Source organism: Pipra filicauda, unplaced genomic scaffold (assembly GCF_003945595.2).
Source record: "Pipra filicauda isolate LSUMZ 115617 unplaced genomic scaffold, ASM394559v2 scaffold13_size5146498_pilon, whole genome shotgun sequence".
In the NCBI taxonomy this organism is placed as follows: Eukaryota; Metazoa; Chordata; class Aves; order Passeriformes; family Pipridae; genus Pipra; species Pipra filicauda.
Window position 1 is genome coordinate 2,123,626 of NW_024103874.1, and position 25,103 is coordinate 2,148,728.

The 25,103-nt window shown below is 42.4% G+C and overlaps 3 protein-coding genes across 4 annotated transcripts in view; 2 read left to right on the forward strand and 1 right to left on the reverse strand.

Annotated features, from left to right (window-relative positions):
• Window positions 1-370, reverse strand: part of LOC113982395 (serine/threonine-protein phosphatase 4 regulatory subunit 1-like) — a 33,227-nt gene extending 32,857 nt beyond the window's left edge. The window contains exon 1 of one of the 2 annotated variants that reach the window (XM_039378518.1): window positions 69-370. In XM_039378518.1, the coding sequence (XP_039234452.1) occupies window positions 69-75 (7 nt within the window). In that variant the 5' untranslated portion in view covers window positions 76-370. The remainder of the gene's footprint in view (window positions 1-68) is intronic. The other variant, XM_039378519.1, reaches the window with a different exon arrangement.
• On the forward strand, window positions 120-19,417 carry RAB22A (RAB22A, member RAS oncogene family). The gene is made up of 7 exons (XM_027710599.2): window positions 120-440; window positions 2,171-2,250; window positions 6,011-6,092; window positions 9,576-9,647; window positions 9,770-9,876; window positions 11,691-11,800; window positions 13,127-19,417. The coding sequence occupies exons 1-7, from the start codon at window positions 405-407 to the stop codon at window positions 13,222-13,224; spliced, it is 585 nt and encodes a 194-aa protein (XP_027566400.1). The 5' UTR covers window positions 120-404; the 3' UTR covers window positions 13,225-19,417.
• A 3,524-nt stretch (window positions 19,418-22,941) lies between these two features.
• The window catches only part of VAPB (VAMP associated protein B and C), a 30,425-nt gene continuing 28,263 nt past the window's right edge, over window positions 22,942-25,103 (forward strand). Inside the window, exon 1 of the mRNA XM_027710691.2 lies at window positions 22,942-23,263. Within this exon, the coding sequence (XP_027566492.1) occupies window positions 23,206-23,263 (58 nt within the window). The 5' untranslated portion in view covers window positions 22,942-23,205. The remainder of the gene's footprint in view (window positions 23,264-25,103) is intronic.

The following is a 25,103-nucleotide window of genomic DNA, read 5'->3' on the forward strand; positions in this document are numbered from 1 at the left end:
CCAGGGGGGTTGGTTTCGGAGGGACGGGGCAGCCCCGGCTGAGCCGCCCGCCCGCCGGCCCCACTTACCGGCCATCTTGGAATGGACATGGGCGAGGAGGAGGAGGAGCGGGAGGGCACAGGGAGGAGCCGCCGGCGCTTCCTGCCGCCGGGTCAGCCCCGAAACGCCACCGGGTTGCACGAGCCGCGGCTGCCGGGGGTCGAGCGGCCCCTCAGCGCCTGAGGAGAAGAAGAGTGGGGCGGGGGGCGCGGGCGGGGATTCCGGCGGCCGCCCAAGATGGCGGCGCGGCCGTGCAGCCTGAGGAGGAGCGCGGGGCGCGGGTAACCGGGGTGGGCGCGGGGCGGCCGCGATGATCGAGCTGGGCCGCGTCTCAGGCGCTCGCTGAAGGCGCAGCCCGCCCGGCCATGGCGCTGAGGGAGCTCAAAGTTTGCCTTCTGGGGGTAAGTGTGGGGCGGCGGAAGGGAGGGTGGGAGCGGGAGGGAGAGGCTCTGTCAGAGCCCGGAGAGCCTCCGCAGTGATGGTGGGGAGCCTCTGTCAGAGCCCGGAGAGGCTCCGGCCGCGGGGATCCGCTCCCCGGGCGGAGGGTGCCCCTCGCCCCGTCCCTCTGAGGGGAGCGGGCCTTCCCCTCCTCAGGGGAGGCGTTTGCCAGCCGTCAATATCGGTCCTTTTTTCCCCGTGTTCTCCTTTTAAAAATGAGAGAGGAAGCACGAACGTCCACCGTATGCTTCCCTCTTCCTCACAAGCTGTTCCGGGCTTGGAGATCGCAAGGTAAATAGAAGCACCTGAAATCAAAGTGGTGGGAGAGAGGGAGGGGCCTGAACTTTTATTTTAAGGACATACGGAGGCTTGGAAGCCTTGCAGGTGGGGGAAGAAGGAGTCGTGGTGCAAACTGAAGCAGAAGTTTAAAGAATTCAGGGCTGTGAATTTAGTCTTGGTTTAGCCAGGGAGCCTCTCGTTGAGCAGGTGGAGGTGCCACTACCTGCATCGAAACCCTGTGTTGAACAGAGTCGGGCAAGAGTTTTCTGCTTCTAAATGGCCACGTTGACCTTCAGAGGGGAAAATTATGTGTTTGTGTGCCCTTCGCGTTACGAAAGCATTTGGGGTAACTGCTGTTTGTGTCCACCCGACCTGAGAAGCCTTTTGTCACGTAAGAAGAGCAGAATAAGCACCCAGGAAAACTGGAACTCCCAGAGCCGGGAGCCACATCTGTATTTCTCTGTTTAAGGTTTGCTCTGCTTAATAAGACTGCAAACAATATAAAACGTTGTTTTTTTAGAAGAACTGGGATAATATGCTTTTCCTCGAGAGGAAAACGGCTTGACAGGGTAAACTGAGTCATACGTACTGCACCCAAATTTACTGCAATATTCAGAAGATTCAAAAAACCATACGAATAATGTACAGCTTCATTTTCAGTGAAGCACTTCCTCAGGGTTTTTTTTCACTAAAATTTTGATGACTCTGGAGATATAAAGCAAGAAGTTGGTCTTTGAATGTATTAATTACATTACAATTTAAGATGTCCATCTACTGAGAAGAGTTTACTGAGTAATTTCAGTTCTAGATATGACTTCTATACATCTATTTTTTTCACCATGGAATCAGTGGTGCAAAAACATACACGACCCAGAATTTTCACGTTATGTTTCCTCTCCTGCCATTTGTAGAGTTGCATTAGTAACATGTTTCAGGTGTGTCACAGAAGAAATTTCAAGTCTTTCATTAAGCAGGGTGGGACAGCATTAGTCAGAGGTTGAATGCATGTGTCACACTTGTATAATTCCATGTGCTCCATTGGTCCTCCATCCTGCCAAGCCATACTCAGTTGCTGTGTATTTTACTAATAGTGGTCTTTCCCTGCTGCTGTTCAATTGTAAGTTTTGCGTAACTTTGGGAAAGAAAAGTTTGAATAATAAATAATAAGTGTGAATGCAGATTTTTATAGTCCTTCATGAAAAGTCGCAGCAATTTCATTTAGAAAACTGTGGCTTGTCACAGGCCTTTCCTTTTTCTACTAAATTAACATAATACTTGAAGTATTTCATCATCTAATTTCTCTGAGATTCTCGGCAGGAATGTATTATCACCATGTACTGCAAGATCTGAGGACAAAATATCATCTGTTTATAGTAACTAATGTCACTTTCAACTGTTTCTGTTCTTTTTTTAGGACACTGGTGTGGGCAAATCAAGTATCGTGTGGAGATTTGTAGAAGATAGCTTTGATCCCAACATCAACCCAACAATAGGGTAAGAAACTGAATAAAGCAGATGTGATTTATTCATGAATAAAATGAAATTATCTGAATAGATCGCTCGAGGATTCTTCGTGTGTGGCAGCTAAATGTGGCAATAAACATGACTGCAGCCTTAGTGAAGCTCCTGAGCTGCCTTAGGACACGTAGGAGTGTTCTCAGCACTTGTGAAGCTCACATGTTCATCTGTAAGATCTGGACCCATTTTTTATTGTTTGTCTAAGCTAACAGTGAATAAATTACACTACAGATGCTTTTGCTAAAGGGACAACACTCTTTTCTTATGCGCTACCTTTAAATTGCAACTTCTAATTATTATGCAACTACACGGTTTTTAATTTTTTTTTTTTTAAAATACTCAAGTACAATTACAAGTCTCCTAGCTTTTGAAGGTGGTTAACACAGTAATTTAGGTTGTAGATCTCTCCCTGAATTAGTTCCATTGTTACATATCTGTGTGCAATGCACACACAAAAGTAACTGGTGAAACTGTTCATGCAGTTGGTCTCACAGGTAAGGAGGGTGTTTAAAAGCTGAGCCTCAGAGCAGCAACATTACTGAGCTCAAATCTTCGAATGGGTAGAAGGAAGGGCAGTAGGAAGTAGCTGGACTTTTTTATTTCTTTTGCTGTCTTTCTTTTTGCTTTTCAAGTGTCTTGTGGGCTGCTTTGGTCAGAAGCAGTCCTTGGCTTAGGGGAGGACACACTTTGCTTGATGGCCAGGAGTGTGTGCGGGTGTCGGTGCAGCTTCCTGCCTCAGGTGTCACACAGGCTCTACTGCAGCTCTGACCAGAAGAGATCCTGCTGATAAAGATCAGCTGTGTCTCATCCTGTCCTTCTGAAAAATTGGGCTCCCCATGATCTCTCTCTCTCTTTCCCCTTACACTCCCCCCCCACACTTTTTGAGTGTAAATAATGGTATGGACTTGCAAGATGTTCTGTGGGAAGCGTGCTTTTGTTTAAATTTCCCTGTTAACAGCAGCAGCTTTTGGAATGAACTTCATCAAATCTTGTTGTCTTTCCTCTGGAGTCAGTTTGTTTTGATCTGGTGATTTTCTGCCTGGTGTGTGGGTTGATTTTGTTTTCTCCTTTTATTCTCCTCCCTGCAATGTAGCACCTCCCTGTTTGAAGGCAGGAATCCAAAGAAATCCCTTGCATGTGTCTTCCCAGGGGAAAGTCTGTCACTGTGTAGGGAGTTCAGGTGCTGTTGGAAGGTGTTAGCCATTGTGGTGAGGAGGCTGGTGTGTACAAGAGAATTTTCCTTCACTGGTTTAATGACAGTACTGAGATTAGTACACTTGATTGAAGTGACAGACTCAAAATCTATCTTCTACCAGTCTTAAAATCATTCCCTTGTCTGAGGACTTGGTATCTTGGTAGTTTGCTACAGTATGAATCAAAACCTGCCCAAATGCAGGGGTTGTGTGAAGCTCCAATAAGATACACAGACCCAAAATTTTAAGCAGATTAACTTTGAAATTTACTTTAGACCTTGCTTTTATTTCCTGTTTGAGACTAGTAGGTGGAAAGAACAAACTAAGGATTAGAGAGGAGTTTTGAGCACCTTACAAAACTAAAGCTGAAAATATTTTGACTTCATGGGATACATGTTTGAGTTCCTGACGTGAGATACAATTTTGTTTCCTGTTCTGTTTTCATTCCTCTCAGAACTATCTGAGCAATCACACTGTTGTTGTGAATATTCATCACAAAAGTTCAAACATGAGCAGCTGTAAAAGCCCTGTCAGAATTCTGCAACTTTTGTCTTCTCAGGGTGTTGAGGACACATTTAACCAGTATCTGTCTCTAGGTACTGCAGAATACCTAGTCTTTCATTATAGCATCAAAAAAGAATTATGAGTATCAAACTGCTTTCAGGTACATCTTGTTCAGGTTGTTACAGAGCCTTCTTGGCTGGGAGAAGCAGCAAGGAAATGTAGTAACAAACCAGACATTATCCCTACTAAAAGTCATCAGGGATAACTCATTTGGAGGCTTTTGTTGACCCAATTGGCAAAGAATTTCAAGCAACATTTAACCTCTGTTGTCAGCTACCACTTGGGATGTTTAGTTGTGATGTGAACTACAGAAACACAGCTGTTCAGTTCATATTGACTGTACAGGCATGTTTTGGTGTATGGAACCAAGTAAGATAAATTCAGTGAGAATCAATGATTTAGGAAACTGTTTCCACGTTGGCCAGAGAATTCGGATTTGGTGCTTATTTTGCAGCAATCTTAAGGAAGTGGAAGCTTCTGCTGTGCTTTACAAGAGATACTCCTGTCACTTTGTTTTTCTTTACTCAGTGCAGAAATACATCAACTAGTTAATGGTGTTGAAATGCATTGCAATTAGGCCCTTCCTTTGCAGGGGTTCTGCAACCTTATATTTGGCTTCTTAAAAGACTAATCAACTTTGGAGACTTGATGTACTATTTGGCAAATGAGCTGGGCTTAAGGAATGGGGAGAAAGTTACCTCCAAACAGTTGGAAGCATTGTGTAACTGCTCCCTTTCCCTTTTTTTTTAACATAGATAATTATTTGTCCTCCTATAGCATTGAAACATGTGCAAAGACTCCAGTAACACTGAATACAAAAGTGTCAGGAATATCATTAAAATCTGTGCCCTGGTGGTACTTCAGATCCAAGATAAACTTGGGTCCTGGGCATTTAATGTTGTTGATCATGCTGCAAGGCTCCTGCTGAGTCTGACTGTACAGCAAGTACAGTTGGGGTGCTGGAAGAGGCTCCAGTACCTTCAGAATCCTGTCCAAAACTGACAGGAAAGCAAGTCTGGAAGTCTGCAGTATTTTCAAGTGACAAGCATTAATCATATAAAAGGTGTTCAGGATCACAATGTAGGATCTCATGTGCTTAAAATAACTATGTCACCTATAGTTCCAGTTTTACAAGGATTTGAATTCACTGTGTGGCTTTTCTAGTAAAAAATGTGCCTACAGGTAATAGATATAGCCAAGAACTCCCTCTTGTAAAAGATTAGTTCTCTGAATTTGTGTTCTTATGGGAAATACACTGATTCATCTAAAGCAGACCAAGTAAACCACAAAGTACTTTGCAATATTTTACTGTAAAAGATCTAGAATTTGGGCGAGGGGAGAAGCAGCTGGAGAATAGGAAAGATTTTTTTTTTGTCTTGTGGAAGTCCAAGAGCCTCTGCAAACTAAAGTATATAATGACAGGGTTTGGGAGCTGCACTGAGTGCAGACAGCAAGCAGGTTACTCATTATCGATTTCTCTGTCCTCTTAACACCTACCAGTAGTGATACAAATCTCCCATATTTTATTCCCAAGTATGGACATACCAACATTTACCTGAATGTTAGTACAGAGATAGAAAAAGCTGATACAAAGGGAAGGATTTGACCTCTTTCCCCCTGGAGGTTTCCAGTGTGCACTGAAGGGATTTGCTGTGATGATTCCTTCATTTAGGGAGAATATTGTTAAAAGGCTGACCTTTCTGGGTTCTTTGGGTTATACATCCTGTGGTTTTATCAAAAGCTTGTTAATAATTAAAGGTTATAATTGGCATTCATGTTGTGTTTTGTCAGTTGAATTTCAGGCTCAGAAAGGAAATTTCATCCTCATTAATTTCAGTGTTTTTTATCTGAAACTCTCCATCAGTTTGTGTGGGTATGTGTGGGGAAGGCACTTTTATTGGAACGTGAACCTCTCTGGAAGCTCATGGTGGTAATGAATGTTCTAAGGATGTATACATAAACTGTATTTTTTTTTCCAGAGCCTCATTTATGACCAAGACTGTACAGTATCAGAATGAGCTGCATAAATTCCTGATTTGGGATACAGCTGGACAGGAGCGGGTACGTAGAGTCAATACCTGTGATGAAAGTTGTGGCCAGAGTTTGGGTTGCTTTTCAACTCTGCCCCTGCAATCACAATACTAATCAAATCTGATGGTGTTAGAAGCTATGTCAAAGGAATCTGGTTTGTAATTTAAATTTCAGTTTGGTAGTTTGGGGTTTTGATCTTTGCAGCATGCACAGTTCTGAGAGGAGGCAATAACAGCTCTCAAGAAAATGACTAGTCAAATGAAAACCCAGTTAATTAATTGGCAGGATTTTTATTTGGAATTTTAAAGGGCAACTTTGCTAGTGAACTTGCTTCTTTATGGATTACTAGTAACAGTGGTAGGAATCACAGCAGCTGTATTAGCAGTGCTTATTCTTGCAGTTTGTTGACTGCAAGTTAACTACTGGCAGGTGCCAGTTACTCCTGATGAGTTTATTTAGGATGTGAGTTAACTGTAACAAAGGTTGGGTTATTATTTCAGGATAACAGCTGGCAAATGCAGCTTTACTATTTTTCAGGATTGGCTTGAGAAACAGAGCCCCCCAAAAAACCCCATCAAAACAACATCTCCCAAACAAACAACTCCTCAATAGGAACAAACGAATAAAACACCTTGTAAAGGCTCAGTTAGTGTGGATTCACTTTTGGGTTCCTGGTGGAACTGCCTTTCCAGCTTTTTAGCTTGATAACAGCCTTGGTGGCTAGAAAGTAGCTCAAGGATATTTATATTGCATTTCAGTGCTGTAGATTTTGAATGACAATTCATTTCCTTCCAACAGCACCATATAAAGCAAACTTATGTTGTCAGGGATGTTTCCCAGGAATATGTCCAAGAGTACCCGTGTTATCAAAAATATCTCAAGTCCTTCCATTACTAGCAGTCAGTCAGCATTGGCTGTAAATAGTTTGTCTTAAGTGAACATCCTAGCCCATTTGGGAATGTTGAGGCTGAAATGTGATATTCTGAGAGGTAGAGTCTGAATTTTTAGAGGTTGGTACTCTTAACTGGAAAGCTTTATAAACATGCCTGCCACAGCTTGGCGGGAAACATCCATTACATGTCAGCAATTCCATCCTGTCCACTGTGTCTGCAAGGAACAAGTTGACACGGTGGCTTGGATTCAGCACACTGCAATCTGAGGAAGCATCTCTGTACATGACCAGCATGTTCCTTGTCTCTGCCTATTTTTAGACTGAGTGATACCTCTTTAATTTTCTTCTGTACAAGTTGAACGATATCTTTATTAAAATCAAAAAAAGGAAAGGTCTTACAGGGCTCTGACCCAAGAGCTGTGATAGCTGTGGAGCTCATGTTCCATACCTGAGAGAACTTACTGTGAGACCCCAATATAACCAAGGAATATAACCCCAATATAACCAGGGAATGTGAGCAAGGATATTTAGTTTGACATGATGCAGTATCTTCACAGGCATTTCTTTGTCCAGAACAGGACAGCACTGTCACTCACTGCCAGTCACAAATGGGCTGCATACCCACCTTGCCCTGAAATCTGTACCAGAGTTTTCTGGTCATGCAACACATCTGACAATGAATTATGGAAGGGATCTCCTCCCTGGTGATCTGGAATACCAGAAACATCCACACCATTCTTGGAACTAGGATATCTCTGCTGAGCTGTGATGAGGAATGCACAGAATTCATAGTCCTGGCTTCTTGAGGAGCATTTGCTATTTCCCATTTCAAAAGCCCAGCAGCAACTAGTGCTACACTGCCCTGGGCACTCCCTTGTTCTCAGAGGTGGGAATGGGCATTAATTCACTTCACACACCTCATTGCCCTAAACACACACCTTATTTCTTCCCTCCTTTCTTCTACACTGACTCAAACTGATAGGAGGTTACTTACAGCAATTAGCATTTTTGCCTTCTTAACAGTTTTGAGTTTCTCTGGATAATTACGTTATGTAGCCTTAACAATTCTGTCAGAACATGAATTGGAGGCTGGAGGGCAAGTTGAAGTCTTTGGAAATATTGCAAAAGGAAAATTCACTGTTTCTGGTAACATCTGTTTTGTTAATATATTTTATCTGCCGACTGCTCTTAAGGTGGAAAAAAGTATCTAAGTGTTAGCAGACAGGAAATGAGAGTAATACAAAATCAGCAAGTGAAAGTTGGTTTATTCCCAATGTAAATAGTCAAATAATCAAAAAGCCAGGTTGCAACCAGTCCAAGTGGTGGTTTACCAAATATGTTTCCCTTTACATTTTAGTGCTTAGGAGGAGGAGAGGGATTATGTCCCAATGAACTGAATGCCTGCCCATGTTTCCCTTTCTCACTATTAAATATTTTTATATTCCGAACTTTGTGTTCAAAATCCTATTTTCAAAACAGAATTTGAGAGCCAAATGTAAATGGTCTGGAATTCTGCTTTATAGCAAGATTTTTATGATTTATAATATTGCTCTCAGTTGAACTGCACTAAGCAAAAGGAAATTGATATTTTATTAGAACTGAATAAGCCTTTATGAAAAACTGTATCCAATTCATTATTTTTACCCTGAGTAACAAGATGCACAAAAGTTCTAAATGTGCTTGTATGGAAGCAATATATGCAGTTCACTCTGTACTCTGATGGAGGGTTTTGGTTGCTAGATTAGTTGTCTTGGGTTTTTTTTAAGTTGGCAGAATATCACAGTGTTTATAAGAATGTTTCATTGATACGTTTGATGCAACTTGATCATGTGGTTTATGACTTTTTTCAGTCCTGGATTCATAACACTCTCTCAGGGCAAGGATACAGGCCTGGTTTGTACCCTGCAAATGGCCTACCATCCAAATAGACCTGCTGTAGATTCCATTCTGAAAATAACAAGAAAATCACTGCAGCCTTTTACTGCCTAGTGTTGTTCCTTAAAGCTCTACCTGCAACAGGTCACACAGTTGTGGCCTTTTGCAGTTTTTAGTTTTAAACATGCTTCTAACTTTTGAGAGAAAAATTGAAGTGAAATCTTTAAAACCTTAAGTTAGATTATGAAGAAACCAGCATTTCTAGCATTTGAGAGTTCTGGGACTGATCCATGGGGCTAGAGCTTGACACTAACTTCTGAACATTTCACATCAGCATTAATATATATTAATTTTCTTGACATTTTTGTCGTAGTCAAAATTGAACTTGCTTCTTGCTCTATTTTTCTCCTTGTTTGGTGTTTAAAGTTGAGCACTGAGTTTGTGTATAATTGACAGTCTGTCAGGTGAGAGATTCTAATCTAGTCAAAACAAGCTCAGGGTTGACTTGCTGCTGTTTGCAGTAGGTGTGCTGCTGAGCCCAAACCAGCTCCAGGCTGCCCTTTGGAGAACAATGCCTTGCTGGGCCCCAATGTGCTCTGCTGCACAGAGTCACTGTAATTGTACAGAAAGGTTTTCCACTCGTGTGACCTTTAAAGTACAGTTTTCAACAGTACTAATAATGGTACTGAAATCCTGCAGGTCAGGGGCAGGTGACGTTCATGCTGTCTGTCTGTCTGTCTTTTCAGTTCCGTGCTTTAGCCCCGATGTATTACAGAGGCTCAGCAGCAGCCATTATAGTGTATGACATCACAAAAGAGGTAAGAAATTTATCCTTATCCAGCATTACAATTTCTGGTTTGTTTTTTTTTTTCTGTGTCATGGGCCAGTTCTGACTCTTAATTGCTTCTGTCCTTTTTTTTTTTTTTTTCCCCCCCATCAGGAAACATTCTCAACATTAAAGAACTGGGTTAAAGAGCTTCGCCAGCATGGACCTCCCAACATTGTTGTAGCTATTGCAGGAAATAAGTGTGATCTCAATGATGTGAGGTAAATAACTGTTGTCAGGTTGGAGGTTTTCCCTTAAGCCCATAGTGCTAAATGTTTTAGGATTTCAGAGCAGCTGAAAGCTACAGAACAATTTAAGCTGTTTTGCTCTAGCACTGTAGTTTCACAGGGGATTTGAGCTGTTTCTACTGTCAGAAGATGTGGTTAGGCTGCCCTTGGATGGTCTTGCCCACTTCCTCCCCAGTGCTGCTGTGAGTAGATGTGTGATTGGCAGTAAATGGGGCTGTAAAATGGATCCAGATTAAAACTAACCCCTTAAAAAAAATAAAAAGAGAACCCATCCGAGTGTATTTATCTTTCTCACAGCATGAACACTCGCTGGCATAACAGTGTGGGGATAGCAGGGTTAGGAATGAGCAGTTTACTGGGAGACAGGATTACCTTTTCTGGTGGCAGTGCCAAGTTACACAAACCTAAACTGCCTGTGAAACTATAGTGTAATAGAAGCTGTTTACCTCACTCTGTAAGAAGTGCCCCTGTCAGTCTGTAGCACCTCATTTTGTTAGGAAAAATATCAAGCCTGTTGGAAAGCATTGTGTAGGTTTTTCTGACTTGCTTGTTCAGGTGCCTTCCTTCCCTGCTCAAATATTGGGGTGGAATTGGCTGTGGCCAAAATAGTTGCAGGGAGCGGGAAAAGCTCTTGAGAAATTTTATGAACAGCCAAACTTTCAAGAAGGCATGCACTAAAAACAAAAGAAGGCTTTTTTTATTGATGTCCTGGTTTAATAAGCCAGAGTTCAGAAAGAAGGTGTGTGTAAATTTCTTGGGTTTAGATTTCATTGGAAAAGGTACCACAGCTGGTGTCTCAAAGGAGACAGATGGTTCTGTGTTTAAAGAACCACTGCAAGGGGGGTTCTTGGAATAGTTTTACAAATTGTTAATATATAGCAGTCATCTAGTGAGCTCTAGTAACTTCTGTTACAAGTAGCATGTCTCTTGAAGGACATACAGCTTAAAACTACTTGGAACAGTATTCAGATTCACACTCATTTCTTGGTGCTTAGGTGGCAATCATGAATTATGTAAACATTACTATTCAAGCTAATGAGCAAGACTCCTTGTACTTTAGTCAGAGGCAATATTTGAGTCACTGATCAGTGTGTGCTCTTGATATTCTAAAGTTTCTCATTACTGAAAGTAGCCTATGTTTTGTAGAAACTGTATGTCAAGTGATACAACATATAGTCCAGACCTCTCTGCACCTATTAGGGTTTGGTTTTTTCAAGTTGTTGAAGGAACTTACTTCATTATCAACTTGCCTACTTTGGGGTGCAGAATAACTATTCCACTGCTGAGCTCTGTGGCTGTGTGCTCAGTGTAAAGATGTTCCTCTTTATAGCTGCATCTTCATGCAAAGTAAATGCTGCCCTAATGATTTGTGCAGTGTTGGGAGATACTTGGGTTTGTAACCAGTTGTAGGAAACACTCCAGATCTTTGGAATGAATGCTTTAGGATCGTGTCAGCACATCTAGAGCTGGCGAGTGCGTGAGTAACACACCCCAGAACAATTGATTGCAGACTGCACTGAGAGCACTCGAGACAAAACCTCTGCAGTGTTGTCAGATGGATTAAGGCCTTGCTTAGTTTAGGATTGTGCTCGAACCTCAAGGCAGGGAGACAGCACAGAGTAAAGAATGAGCATCAACTTCAGCATGAGGGAGCACTGTGATGCCAAACAGGTAAAATAGAAAATACCCTTTACAGGAGACACTTAAAAGCCTAATCTATCCCTTAAGGTTTTGAATAATGAGGGGGGTTTTGCACTCATGGTTTTTTCTTTGCTTTGTTTTTCCAGAGAAGTCATGGAAAAAGATGCTAAAGACTATGCAGATTCCATTCATGCAATATTTGTAGAGACAAGTGCGAAAAATGCAATAAACATTAATGAACTCTTTATAGAAATTAGTAAGTATTGAAACAGTTAATATACTTTTTTCTGCAACAAGTTCAAGTAGAAATTTGATTTCTTTATTACTTTTGTGCTGTTGAGGTGAGAGTATACTGACTTAAATTTTTTACAATCAGACATGAATACAGACTGCAAAATGAGCTGCGTGAATTTTTGGTCATCTAATGACCTCTAAATATTCCTTCTAGAGATTTTAAGCCTACTGTGATGCTGTTGGATAAATAGCAAGCAGGGCACTCATGTCAGAATTCAGTCTCATCTTACTATGTTTCAATTAGTACTTCCAAGGTCATGGAGGGGAAAGGAAATGGCATGAGGAAGATCCAGACTTTATACATCGGAGAAAAGGAATTGAGTTCTCGCTCTTAGTGTTTGTACTTGGTCTAAAAAAGTGCATTTTTAAAAACAGAAGAATTCATAAATGCCAAATTATTGCATGAGAAATAGCAACTATTGCATGTAGATTTTCCACAAGTATTTTTGTGGTATCTTGGGGTTTTTTTATATTAAATTGCAAATCTTTTCTGTCTCATTTGTGGTGGGGACAACAATGATACTTTTTATGCTTATGAATAAAAAGCAGACAGTATTCCAAAGTGAATTCCATGCAATATTATTTGGGGCATATGTGGCAAGTAGCAACCCCAATGTGCAGGTACATCAGCCTGCCTGTGAAAAGAGGGCTAACTACAGAAACGTTAGACTTAGAAAAAAAATAGGTCTTTCTAAACAGCTGAATATATTGAAGCTGATGTAAAAAGTATGTGCTGTAGATTGGCTTCCTGATTTACTGACTTAATAGCTGCTCTCTAAAATTGATCTTGAATAAATCACAGGGGGGAAAAAAAGTCATAAATCCTTCTCAGAAAGGAATACTCAACCAGGAATAGTCCATTTTGAAGACTGATGAGATGACTAAAGCTGCTCTCTCCACAAGCACCTCGGTGCTAAGCCCGGTGCGGGTGATCTGTGGAAATATGGGTCAGGATGGGAGTTCTCAATGAAGATATTCCAGATGGCATTGCATCCTGCAGAGTGTCTGCTCTGAGTGCTTTTACAGCTCAGCTGGCCAGGTCTAGATGAGCCTGAAGAGTAAATGCTGCTAAATTAGCTCCAAACTGCCTCTTCTCCTCCTTTGTGCAGCTGTACCTCTCACAGACACGATGGAGACTCCTGCTGCCATCCTCTTAGGCAGGAATGCCATCCCTAATGTCATCCAGCTAATTGAAGGCGCATCTTTATACACAAAATATACACCGAGTGCTTAGAATTCGTCTCAAGTATAACATTTGCTCTAAAGTTCCCTTCCTGCCTCCTTGTAGGTCGCAGAATTCCATCGACCGACACCAACCCCCCGTCCAGCGGGAAGGGCTTCAAACTTCGGAGACAGCCATCGGTGACGAAGCGCAGCTGCTGTTGACCGACCCCCTTAGAAAGTCAAACTTGTTCCTACAGTAGGTGGTCTTGGAAGTTCATAGTTCACGTTGGGTTTGTATTCTCAGTCTTAGATCTTTATCTGCTGGTGTTCATACACCCGGGGTACCCCCCCCAAAAAAGGGACCAGCTCATCCGACAGCCGCACGCTGGCAGACAGGACTGCAGCCGGGATGCCGTGGGGTGTCTCTGGCCTTCAAAGGGAATCCGTCATCACTTTTTTTGGCCTTGCCTGACAGGAAGGTGACTATATGGGTGGTAGAACTGAAAGGTTTAATAGTTTTCTAATCAAGGTTTGAGGAGGTTTGGGGTTTTTTTGGTTTTTTTTTTAATGTAAAAAGGGAAATGAGCACTTTTGTGGGACATCAGGGTGGGAGGAGTCTGGAAGTTAGATGTCATTTCTTCCTTTTCTTCAGTGAGCCTTATTTTAAATTTAAGTGTAGCTAATCCAAAGTGTGGTGGGACAGTTGGTGTGAGATGGCTACAGAATAAGCAACTGAAGATAAATAGTAGGCAAATCAGTCCATCCAGTCCCCAAATCCCATTTGCACTTTTTATTTAAAGATGATATGCTCTGGGGGTGGGGACACAAGCAACAGATATTAAACCACAGACAATCTTTCTTTCATGCTGACTGTAATCACTTTAAGGCAAAATGATATGCTCATAGGCATCTTTTTGTTCTCAAAAGTTTTTTAATATTAAGATGTTGGTTGAAGAAAACCTACCTGTAGTTGGTTGAAGAAAACCTACCTGTAGTTCTGACTAAATTAAGTGGTTACTGACTAAAAACAGATGCTGTAAACAGATGCTGCCAGTGGTTCTGATAAGACCTACAGGTTTTTGGGGAAAGCTTTTAATTTCTTGGCATGTGTAAAGTGTTCATAGTATATTTATGAGACCAGTGTTTAAAGTATTATAAATTATGTAAAAATGGTAAAAAATAATGCAATCTTCTACACTCCTTCCATTCCATACCTATGGATAAACCCTTGGGGACTCTCCATCAGGTTTTTTTCCTGCATTTTAGGTATTGTCACTGTGAGTTCCTCCAGAGGCAGATGAAATTCTTTCTCTTTCAATCACATCTGAAAGGGCCAATAGAGAATGCTGTCAGTGCAGCATGAGGACTGTCTGTTGAACAAGCTTTCATCTGGGGTGCACCCAGTCTTTCCTATTTTGGGCACAAAAATACAAATAGGAAGTAACCTTAAGACATGTGTTAACGTAGATCGTTACCACTTGGTTCCTGGGGTTTTTCATCTGTGAGGGGTTTTAGCAATTCAGTGTTTAGCTTATTCTGTATTGGTTTTAGTAGGCTTTCAATTAAACCATAGGTTGACCATACCTGTTTGTGCTATTTTATTTATTTTTATTTTTTGTTTCTTACCAGCACTAGTGAGAAACTTTTATACTTTTGAAGAAGAAGAGCTTAATAGACTTGAGTATATACTAAAATATGCTGTTTAGCTTTAGTATCAAAATGAGGTCATGTTGATGATGCTTATTCTTTGTTTTTGATCTGGTTTTCTATCATCTCAAGTATTTTCTCTGAAGGAAATGTAAGAAAGTTTGTAAGAAATGAAAGGACTCGTAGTTCAGATTAGTTTGTATCCGTGACAATTCCCGGAGAGCTGTTCTGGAGCAAAACAGGCAAACTGTTGCAGTGAGGTTTCTGAAAGGGTCAGTGTGTTCTGATGAAATGTGGTGACTACATTTCTGTCATGCCTTTTGCTTACCCTGCCTGCACTGCCAATGATGCCTTCTTTCCCACACGCCCCAAAAATACAACTTCCTTGCATACTTCCTATCCTTTTGCAGTTCTGATCCTGAATTACTGCAGTTAATGAAAAGATGGAAATAGCCAGTGTTTGAGATTGTCCAAACTACAAACCCTGGAGGGAGGCTGCTCTTTAACTCTTGCCTGTTTAACCTGACAGACGGTTGATGTAAGTTCTGAGTCAAGAGAACTGTTTATTGATCCATTGGCCCCAGCTGGAAGCTGCAATAGTCTTCCCTGGATGAGATGCACATGTTGATTGCTTCATTTTTCTTGGAGAAGAATGGTTTCTTTTGTATTAATAATTTGTCAGGTCATCTGCTTTCATCTTGCACTAGGCTTGCTGGAATTGATTTTATTTTGTCCTAACATAGCTTCTCTATTTGGTGATACATTAGTATTTGAGTGTTTGGAGAGCTGATTATCAACTCTTCCAGCTAAATTTTTTAGTAACTTTTTTCTGTGAAGAAGTTGTTAAAAAAGCTCAGGATTAACATTTTTATTCCACCATATCTTTCTGCTTAATGAGTGGGGCTCATCAGAGAGACCAAACTTTCAGATGCTCTCAAAGGGAATTCCATAATCACAGAATGGGTCAGGTTGGAGGGGAGCACAGTGGGTCATCTGGTTCAACTTCCCTGCTCCAGCAGCATCTTCCCAGAGCACATGGCACAGATTAACTCCTGCAAAACAAGTCTGCAATGGTAAAGTATCGTGTATGTAAAAATGTAGCGAGGTGCATGTCATAGCATTGATCCAGAGTATTTTTTTTACTGACAGAATATAACTCTTTCAACTTCTAAACAACACCACTACCGTTCTTTCACGTGAAAGTTACAGATTTGAACAAAAATATAATTTGGTAAATATTTAGTTCTTAAGCTTTGGAGCAACTTGAATGTGCTCCCCAAGTTTCGGGAGGTGTCTTCATCCAACCCTCTAAATTACAACAGCCACTTGGCTGCCTTGCCAGGCTCCTGATCTGTGCTGTAGGTAATTTTGTAGGATATTTTTTATCCATCCTGAAAACTGGCACAACTAAATGCCCAAGAAGGCAAAATCTGGAAACTTACATTTAATAACATGAACGTCTAGTAATCCTACTCCTGAAAATTGTTACAGGTGCTTTGAAAAGCTCTAAGACAATTCTAACACCTTTTGCTGTTGCCAAGAAGGTAAAGACTTTGTTCTTAGGTCCATGTTGAAACAAAACAAATCACTGCTCTTCAGAACTCTACTGACATCAGTGAGACCCTTCCTTTAAGTGTTGCAGGATCAGACAGTTAATGGTTTAGAAGGATGTTTTATGCAGACTTGAGTCTTTGATGTGTTGCTTTACATTTAATGCCACTGGCCTGCTCAAGAAAGATTGTTTATTTGCTTGGGAAAAGAGTAAGAGGAGAGGAGACAGTGCCTGCTTACTGATTTGGAAGCCTAATCCTTTAACCTGATTGAGGAAGAGCTACATTTGTGGTTAAAGCTTCATTTAATTATCAAGAAGTAATTCAGGATGGATATCTTGGATGGTTTAGAAGTTGGCCTCAGCAAGACTTTTTTGTTACGCTGTTAAGCTTAAATTATTCCTCAAAATTAGTGTTAAGTTCCAGTATAAGGTAGTATTAGTTGGAAAAGGAAGCTGTAGCAGTGATGTTTGAATGACTTGCTTGTGGAACAGTCTTTAGTGTGTATTAAGGGTGTTGTAGTCTATTTGTGGTGTGCTATGTCAGCAATCTGCAAAGACTGTCTTGGGAATTGCTGATGGACAGGACAGAAGCTGTCAGAACAGTGGAGCCTCACTGAGTGAACCTCCCTCACAGCAGCAATAGCTACAGACCAGCAGGGAAAAATCATCTCAAACACGAGGAGAGCCTGCATCATTCACTGACTTCAATTCTATACTGCCTGTTCAGTTTCTAAAAAGGCTTCATGTATCTCTTGTGAACACTTTCAACCTCTAGAAAAAAAGAGGCTTTTCTGTTCATGGACAAGAGAGCAGGACAAACTTTCTTAACTTTCTTGGCAGGAAGTCGTTTTACAGAGACCTGGGATTGTTTATACCCCACGAGTCAGTTACTTGAAGCAGGAGAATTGTGTACTTGGAATTAAGCTTCTAAAAAAATCTGCACAACATTCTCTGAAGAAAACTGTTAGTTTTATGTTCAGATCCCATCCCTAGTAATAGATCACTAGTAATGGCAGTTGACAGAAGATTTACAGAAATAAGATGTTGGTGTGAAATACTAATGTCAGATGGAAACACAGGTTCTAATATTAAAAAAGTCATGTTAGCTTTCCTTTGAGTCTTATGGCTCCAGCTAGTCAAAAGGAATGTGCTTGAAACTTCATCTTGTATATCCTACAAAATTCAGGTGCCAAAACATAATTCCCTAACATTATTGAGGCCTTCTGACACCAGTGTTTCTGAAACATCCCTTGTGATATTCTGGAGGTCTCAAAAGTCTGAATGCTGAGCATTTCTTGCTCAGCTACAGTCAAATATTCATGACTTTGAAAAAATCAAACAAACATTACCAGACTTTGTCCATGAAGTGTCACAGATAACAAATCTTTTAAGGGATACAAGACTATCCTGAAATCCAAGAATACTGATGCTCTTAGCCTCTGACATGTCAAAATGATCCTAGGGTCAGCTTTTTCCTCCTTCCCCCTCCCATTTCCCCCCACCCCTGAATTTTTAACATAGTGTTGTCAAGAGTGTACATGCTATAAACAGCTATTCAGAAATACTTTAAAGAGTTCTAATGGCTCAGAGTTATTTGGTGCTTTCTATTTGACATGGAAAATCAAGGCAGTAGGATGACTCTTCTCAGTCTAGAGTCAGGACTTCTTAGAAGAAACAATTTTGCTGTTCCTGTTACATCATCGTGCAAGTTGATGTTCTTCAATTTTTGCTTAAACACTACTATAAATTTTATTCAAGGAGCTAATTACCTTTGTAAAGGTGTTCTTTTAAGAAGGTCGGGGTTTCCTTTGCTTTGTTTCTATTGATGTTTTCACAGAAGTATTATGGAACAAACCAACTGCTACTTCTTTTCCCAGTGTTGAAGGGCACAGACCACTCCTCCTGTGTGGGGGGGATACTCCATCCAGTTGTTGCACTTGGACATGCTGTAACTCTGACACCTTGGTAGATTCACTGCTACTGTCTTGCCTCACTTCTACTCATGTTACAATATGTATTTCCTATTAAATCCATTATGTTTTCTTGGCAATTTGTTCTCTGTTTCCTTGTGGGGTTTAGACAGGAATAGTTTTGGCGAGTGTCTTTTTTGCCACAAAGGTTCTGGAAGTATCTGCTACAACAGCAAATATTTGTAAGCAAAGTAGAAATTCATTAGTACAGCTTTAGGAAACTGTTAAAGCAGCTGAGAGCTGCACCACAACTGTATTTTACCACATAATGAAGGCTAAAAGCACATTCACCTGAAGGAGCAAATTATTGTAAGGCTCTAGTAACACAATGTAAACTCTTCTGTATTTTAACTTCCTTTTTTGTACTTCCTGAATATTGTGTGTCCAGCAGTGACATTGTGACGGTGAATTAATTGATTTAAGGCACAGAAATGGATCACATTTCTGGAGCTGCAAGACACTTAAGACTTCTTGGCTATCTTCCCACTTTTACCCCCCACACTGAGTACAATGAATTTAAAAAAAAAAAGAAGGTTTCTTCTCAATGAGAAACTTTGCATTTGTGTGTTCAGGACACAAAAATCACCTGATATGCAGATAGCTCTTGCAGTGTAATAAATGTTTGCCTGTAAAATTAGGTGTGAAGGTTAACCTTGGTATCAGCAATTCTTGTCCCTCGTAAGAACATTCTGCCTTTTCAGTCTGGGATTGAGTTAACCTGTTACAAGGGTTGAAAGGTCTGTGCCTTCTTATTATATTCTCTCTTACTGAAACAAACTCAAGCCGCTCAAAATTACAGAGCGTTTGCAGCACTGTAAACTGCACAAATTTCCAGCCATTGCTTCACTGCATGAAGTGTAGTCAGATTACTAGTGGTGAAATATTGTAGTGATGAATTCCCAAGCTTATGAATGTTTTGAGACTTTTTTTAGTCTTCTCTTGGGCTGGTCCTGAGAGCGTGTACAGGTTTGTCTGTATTGTTGGTTTGTAGATGCTAATGAGGAAAACCAGGCTTTTGTTCTCTCCTTTTTGTTTGAATTGTTACACTCCCATATAGTGCATAGAATGCAAATAAAGAAATGTTGATTTGACATAATGTAAACAGCCTTTTCAGCCTAAGCATTCATAATAAACTTTTATAGTGTAATAACATGCTAAATCACTACCAGTCTGATGTATTGTGAAAAAAAAAAAAAAAAAAAGAAAAGGTGTAAACATTTTATTAATAAAAAGCTTTGTTTATAAATGTGCTGGCTTTTTTTATAAATGCTTCCAAAATTCTCAACATCTTAAAAAATAGTCTCTATAGCAATAGGGTTATAGAAGAGGAACGTCAGGAATAGCTTTTAAAATAGCATTTACAAACTATTCAGATAGCTGTTTTCCAAAAGTACTGACTACTGGTGGTTCAGAGACTGGAGCTTTTCCCTGGTTTATGTATACACAGACAAAGGCAGGAGACGATCTTGTGCAAAGAAGGGATGGGGGGCAACAGCAGAGAGAATGCAGCTTTTGTGGAACACTTCCTTTCTTTGCAGCATCATGTCTGAGAAACTGCAGGCCACACACAGTCCTGTCAGCCAGGGCAAGGCCTGACAAATTCTGCCAGGGCCAAGTTATTTAATACACTGCTTTTTACCTTAGGCTGCATGAAACGTAAAATTCTCGGCTGCTTAGGCCAGGTTTCTGTCAATCAAAACCGTAAAGTGCTTTTAATATCTGCGCAGTGTCATGGGGGCCCGTCGTGCTGGGAAGGGATCCTTCTCAGTTGTTAATACAGCCAGCTGGTTGAGAGCTTGCTTTTTTTTAAACCACTGCTCTGGTGGTTATGTGGAGCCCAAAAATAGGGAGTTGGCTACAGTTACCTCGTTTGTCTTACGTGATGCTTAAAAGATGTGCTTTTGTTGTTGCAATCTGTGATGCAGGTCGAACATGTTGAGTTAATAACAGCCTTCAAAAGCTAAGTAAACAAAAAAGTCCTGTTTCTGAACTGCTGTTTCACCTGAAAGTGTTGGATACAAGTTTTTACTAAGCAAGTGGCTTCCTATGCAGGAAACACACACAGTCATCTTTTTAACAGACCTGGAATAATTTAAAATTACTGTTACCTGCTAGTTTGAAGTTCCCTCTTAGATGTGTGCAAACTGCTTTTTGAAGAGTGTCAAGTGTGTTTGTATAAGATGGCATGAATGTGCCAAAGAGAGCGTAAGAAAGGTAGACACAAGGAATGTGCTAAAATAGAGAGAAAGGCATATTTGCATGTGTTTGCATAGGGAATCTAGGGAACTAAATGCTAACCACCAGATTTGCACACACACAATGAGAATGTTTTACTTGGATCAAGTGTTTCATAGCTTTTAAGGTAGAAGTTTCTTAGCAGATAAAACTGTTCTTCAAGATTGTTGCAGTGCAAAGCTTTCCGATGCTCTCCAGCACTTCCCTGCAGTGTTCAGCCCGACTTTCTCCTGTTAATCAGAAACCCACCAGGGCAACAAGTTGCCTTCTTGTGGCTGCATTGTTACAGTGAGTGCTGGCTGGGTAACAAGTGTTGCAGGTGACCTCCCTGCACACCTATTTCAGTGAACCTCATCTGCACAACACTAAATGTACACACATTATTTACATGTAACAAAAACCTGACATTCACTGGGCTTCATAAATTTTCAGCTTAAACAATGCTGCGCTTTATAAAAACGTCACCCTGGATGAAAACGTGGGCGAGTCCTTCAAACACAAGCAGGTAAGTGCCAATTATGGTAAGATGATACATCCTGGCCAACCCTTTAAGATGTGGATCATCAAACGCTTCAGGGTGTTCTTTGTACTTCTTTCAGGAAAAGTAGAACTCGGAAAGGTCTGGGCAGCAACACTTAATAGTTGTTTATTTAGGGTTTTTTATTATGTGTGACTATATGTTGTGTAAAGCTTCCTCTCTTATTCCTCACCGTTAGCTTGCAATTAACTTGCAGATATGTATAAAGCTTGTCTTTTCTACTAATTACTGGTCTAAGAATGCCTGGCTCAGAGAGAGAATCTGTCTATGACCTAAAACCTAAGAGATTAGGTGAAAGAAGATAACCTTTCCACAATATGAGCCAAGAAAGCTCTACTCCAAAATATAACTGAAGTCAATTCTCTCCTGACTTGAGAACTAAAATGTTATAACATAACCTGTAGTTTAGGCTAAAAATTAACCCCCTTCAAGTAGAAAAAATAATAAGCCAAGAACATGCAAGGCTCCAAATCTAATTAACTAAGCAAAATAGAATAGCAAGGACCTGGAAAAGAAAATGCACTCCTCTATCCTGTTGTGTGACCATCCTTTCTCCAACAGAGAAGGAATTTAGGGAAGAAGAGCAGTATTTGAGTGTAATTCCCTGCATTGCTGAAGCTTCTAAAAATTGGTCCTGCTCTCCTGGCTGGAAGGAGTTCACAGGTTTCACTTGCATTATGCAAAACCAAGACTTATACTAAACACATGTATGGGTTTGGTTTGGTTTGGCATGCAATGAAAGACATCTTGGAACAAAAAAGATGAAATGGGATTGGAGGTGGTGAAGCAGATGAGCTGAAAACCAGGGATTGTCATGGACAGGAGCAGCTGAAGGGTGAGATGTAAACACTGCAGATGTGCTCAGTGTATGTCACTGTCCTGCTCAGGGGTGTTAATCTTAACATATTTTTATTCACCTCTCATCTGTTTGCTCATCAGCCCTGATTAGGATCCAACATAACTGGGTACTTTGAGTTGCTGTTCTTTGGAAGCTTTTTATCTCTGCAAATGGCATCTCCTCCAGAAGTCCTGTTTATAATATATAAAGGTCAGTTGCCTAATGAATACTTCTTGGTGTATAGAAATTACCAGTTTTTAAACCAGCATGTTTCTGCTGGTACCACGGGCACCCCAAACTCCTGCCTCTGACAGGTTACAGCAACGCTCCATAAACTCTTAGGAACTTTTCAAATGTTTAAAACAACCTGAGAAGAGAGGGGAGGGGAAAAAAAGCAAACTGTTACTGTAATTACACTGGCCTAAGGCTATCAATAAACCAAGCTGTAAATTTAAAACAAAATATTTTAAACCACTGGAGTAAAAGCCAAACAAAACTAAATGCAAATGAAACAATCCCCAAAACACAACAACCAAAAAACACCTCAAACCAAACAAACAAAAGCCCTAAGGAAAAACCCAAATGCAGTTAAGAAAAGAGAGGGAGGATGTCTTAAAATCGCTGAGACGACGTGAAATTCTGGTTTTATTTATTAAAAAGCGAGCGTTTCCTGTGCCTTGATGCCCGTTCCCAGGGCTGCCCTGGTCCCTCACCCGGACCTGCCCGGGGTGTCCCCGCACGGAGCAGCTTCTGGAGCTCCGGGAGCTCCTCCTTCTCCCGGGAGCGCTTCCCTTCCCCTGCCCGTGCCTGGCCGAAGGCGCTGGAAGCCAGGCAGGGCCGGCGATGTGCCCGAGGGCTGTCCCTGCAGCCCCGAGGCCATACGGCACACAGGCCTACGGTAACGCTGCTTCTCGGCAACGAGAGGATTCGAGTACAAATCACGACTTCCAGCGGCGATTAAACACCAATTAGACCCCTTTCTTCCCGCAAGGCTCCCGCAGCCGGAGCAGCGCCCGGGAGCGGAGGCGCGGAGCCTCCCCCGCGTCCCCTCACGGCGGGGCCGGGCCCCACGTCAGCCGCCGCCGCAGCCTCTCCGCGGGCCCCTCGGTGCTGCATCGTCCCGCCCTCCGCCCGCCCTGCCCGGGCAGCGTGTGCGCCGGAGCCGCCGCCCCACCGCGCCGCCCGCTGTCCCCGCTCCGCCGCCGGCACAGGGAGAAAACGAGCAGCCGGGACGGGGTGAACCAGAACCCCCGCGGAGGGTGAATCGGTGCCCGGCCGAGGGGTGAACAACCAGCCGGGCGCGCCCCCCGCCCGCCTTCCCTCCTCCCTCCCTTCCTCCCTCCCCTCTTCCTTCCCCTCCCTCCCCGTCCCTTCCTCTCTCCGCCTGGTGCCGCCACCGCCGAGGAGGAGGAGGAGGAGGAACATGGCGAAAGCGGAGCAGGTCCTCAGCCTCGAACCGCAGCACGAGCTCAAATTCAAAGGTAGGAGGCGGCCGCCGCCATCCCCCGCTCGCCGCCGCTCCCCGCGCCGGGCGGGCGGCGCGGCCGCGCTCCGGCCCCGCTCCCCGGCAGCCATTTTCCGGGGGCCGGGCACCGCCGGCAGATAAAATGTCCTTCAGCGCCGCGCCCTCGCCCCGCCGGGCCCCCTCAGCCCCGCGGGGGTCCCCCCGGGCCGCCCCCCCCCGGCTCCGCGGGCGGCTGCGGCAGCGCCCGGGGCGGCCCGGGGACACGGCGCGGGGGGGTCCCGGCCACCGCCTGCGCAGGGAACACCCGCTCCCCCCGCGCTGACCTTCCCCGGGGCAGCGCCCGGCAGGGCGGGGACCCCCCGGGGGAGCGCCCGGACCGGGGGGTTCCCCGGGCACCCGCTGCCCTGCCCGGGGGGTGTGAGCGGCCCCGGCCAGGGATCTGGTGCTCAATGTAGGACAGCGGTGGGACTGGGAACCCACTGTCACAAACCCTGGGAATGGGTAAAGGGCTCAGGCAAAAGGAAAGAGCAGGAAATTTTTGCCTCTGATGCTGTTTAAGTGCACTGTGTAGCTGTTCAATATAAAATCAGAGGGAGGGAGGATGTTGGGAATAAGGTGGTGAATGAGGATTTCTTCTTTAACATGTCCCAGTCACTGTGGGGTTGTTTCAACCTTGTCTCTCTCCAGCCTCTGGCCAGGTGCTGGGCAGCACTTCCTTTCTTTTTATGCTTATTATTATTGTTATTATAATTCAGCGAGCTATTTGGATAAATAATCTGCCTGCGTGAAAATCCATCCTTTTTCTAAATAAAAGTCTTGAATGGGTTTGGGCTTTCGCTGGCGCTGAAATTCCTGTCTTGCAGCGTGACAGCAGGGCTGTAATACAATATTCTGGGATTACAAATAAGCATTCAGCAAGTTTATTTATGCGACCAGAGTCAGAGGTGTTTTATGGCTTTGCTTTATTTTCTGGCAAACATGCTATTTTTTAAAAATAGGGATTCATTTGTTGGCTTCCGGCAAAAACAATACTCCTTTAAGAAAAAGCTTTCATGTACATTTTCAAAAATAGGAGAGGTCTGTAGCAGTTTTTATTAGTAAATATATTTGAACTAATATTATGAAATGGGTTTATCAGACAGCATGTTAATAAACACTGGGTGGAATGAATATATCTTTGTTGTAAGCTGAAGTTGTTATGGCAGCAGTATCAAACATGCTTAAGAAGGAAACTATTGTTGTTTTGACATTCTTTGTGTTAAGTATGAGCAGATGAAAATCAGCTCTTGTTCTGGATAAAGCTGCTTTCAGCAAACAAGCAAATCCAAGTTCAGGTGGGCAAAAAGTGGGGCCCTAATTGGCACTGACTTGGCTAATGAGACATAATTGTGGTTCAGGGCTTGTTTTTCTTCTTTCAGTTCAGCACAGGTAGGTATAGATCCAGTCAGACTCTTGTTTTTTTCTTGAAATAAAGATAGTTTGTCAGGCTGCCTTTCTTTCAGTTGAGGTTCTGGGCTAAACAACCAGTAGCCATTGAAGTTAAATCAACCAACCATAGTGACTTTGGTTGCCAGATATTTAGCCAGCAACGTATACTTCTTATAGCATAAAATGTTACTTGACTAACTGCACCTATTAAATGGCTTCGTTTCAAAGTACATTTAAATATTAATGTTCAGACAGAACATTCAGAATGCTGTGGGCAGCATTCATATGCTTTGGCAATACCTCTGCCTTACAGTCCTTTCTAGCAAGCAGGGCTGACCGCTGTCCTTCGTTCAGGAGAGCCCAAGTTGAAGTATTCATGAGGTAAATTCTGCTCTAAGCATTTCTTGTCCTACTGACTTTGTGATGAC

Excerpts from the sequence above, each read along its gene's own strand:
- RAB22A (XM_027710599.2), top strand. The coding sequence starts at position 405 with ATGGCGCTGAGGGAGCTCAAAGTTTGCCTTCTGGGG. Across the intron at positions 6,093-9,575 it reads ATACAGCTGGACAGGAGCGG|TTCCGTGCTTTAGCCCCGAT; the intron begins GTACGTAGAGTC and ends CTGTCTTTTCAG. Across the intron at positions 9,877-11,690 it reads TGTGATCTCAATGATGTGAG|AGAAGTCATGGAAAAAGATG; the intron begins GTAAATAACTGT and ends TTGTTTTTCCAG.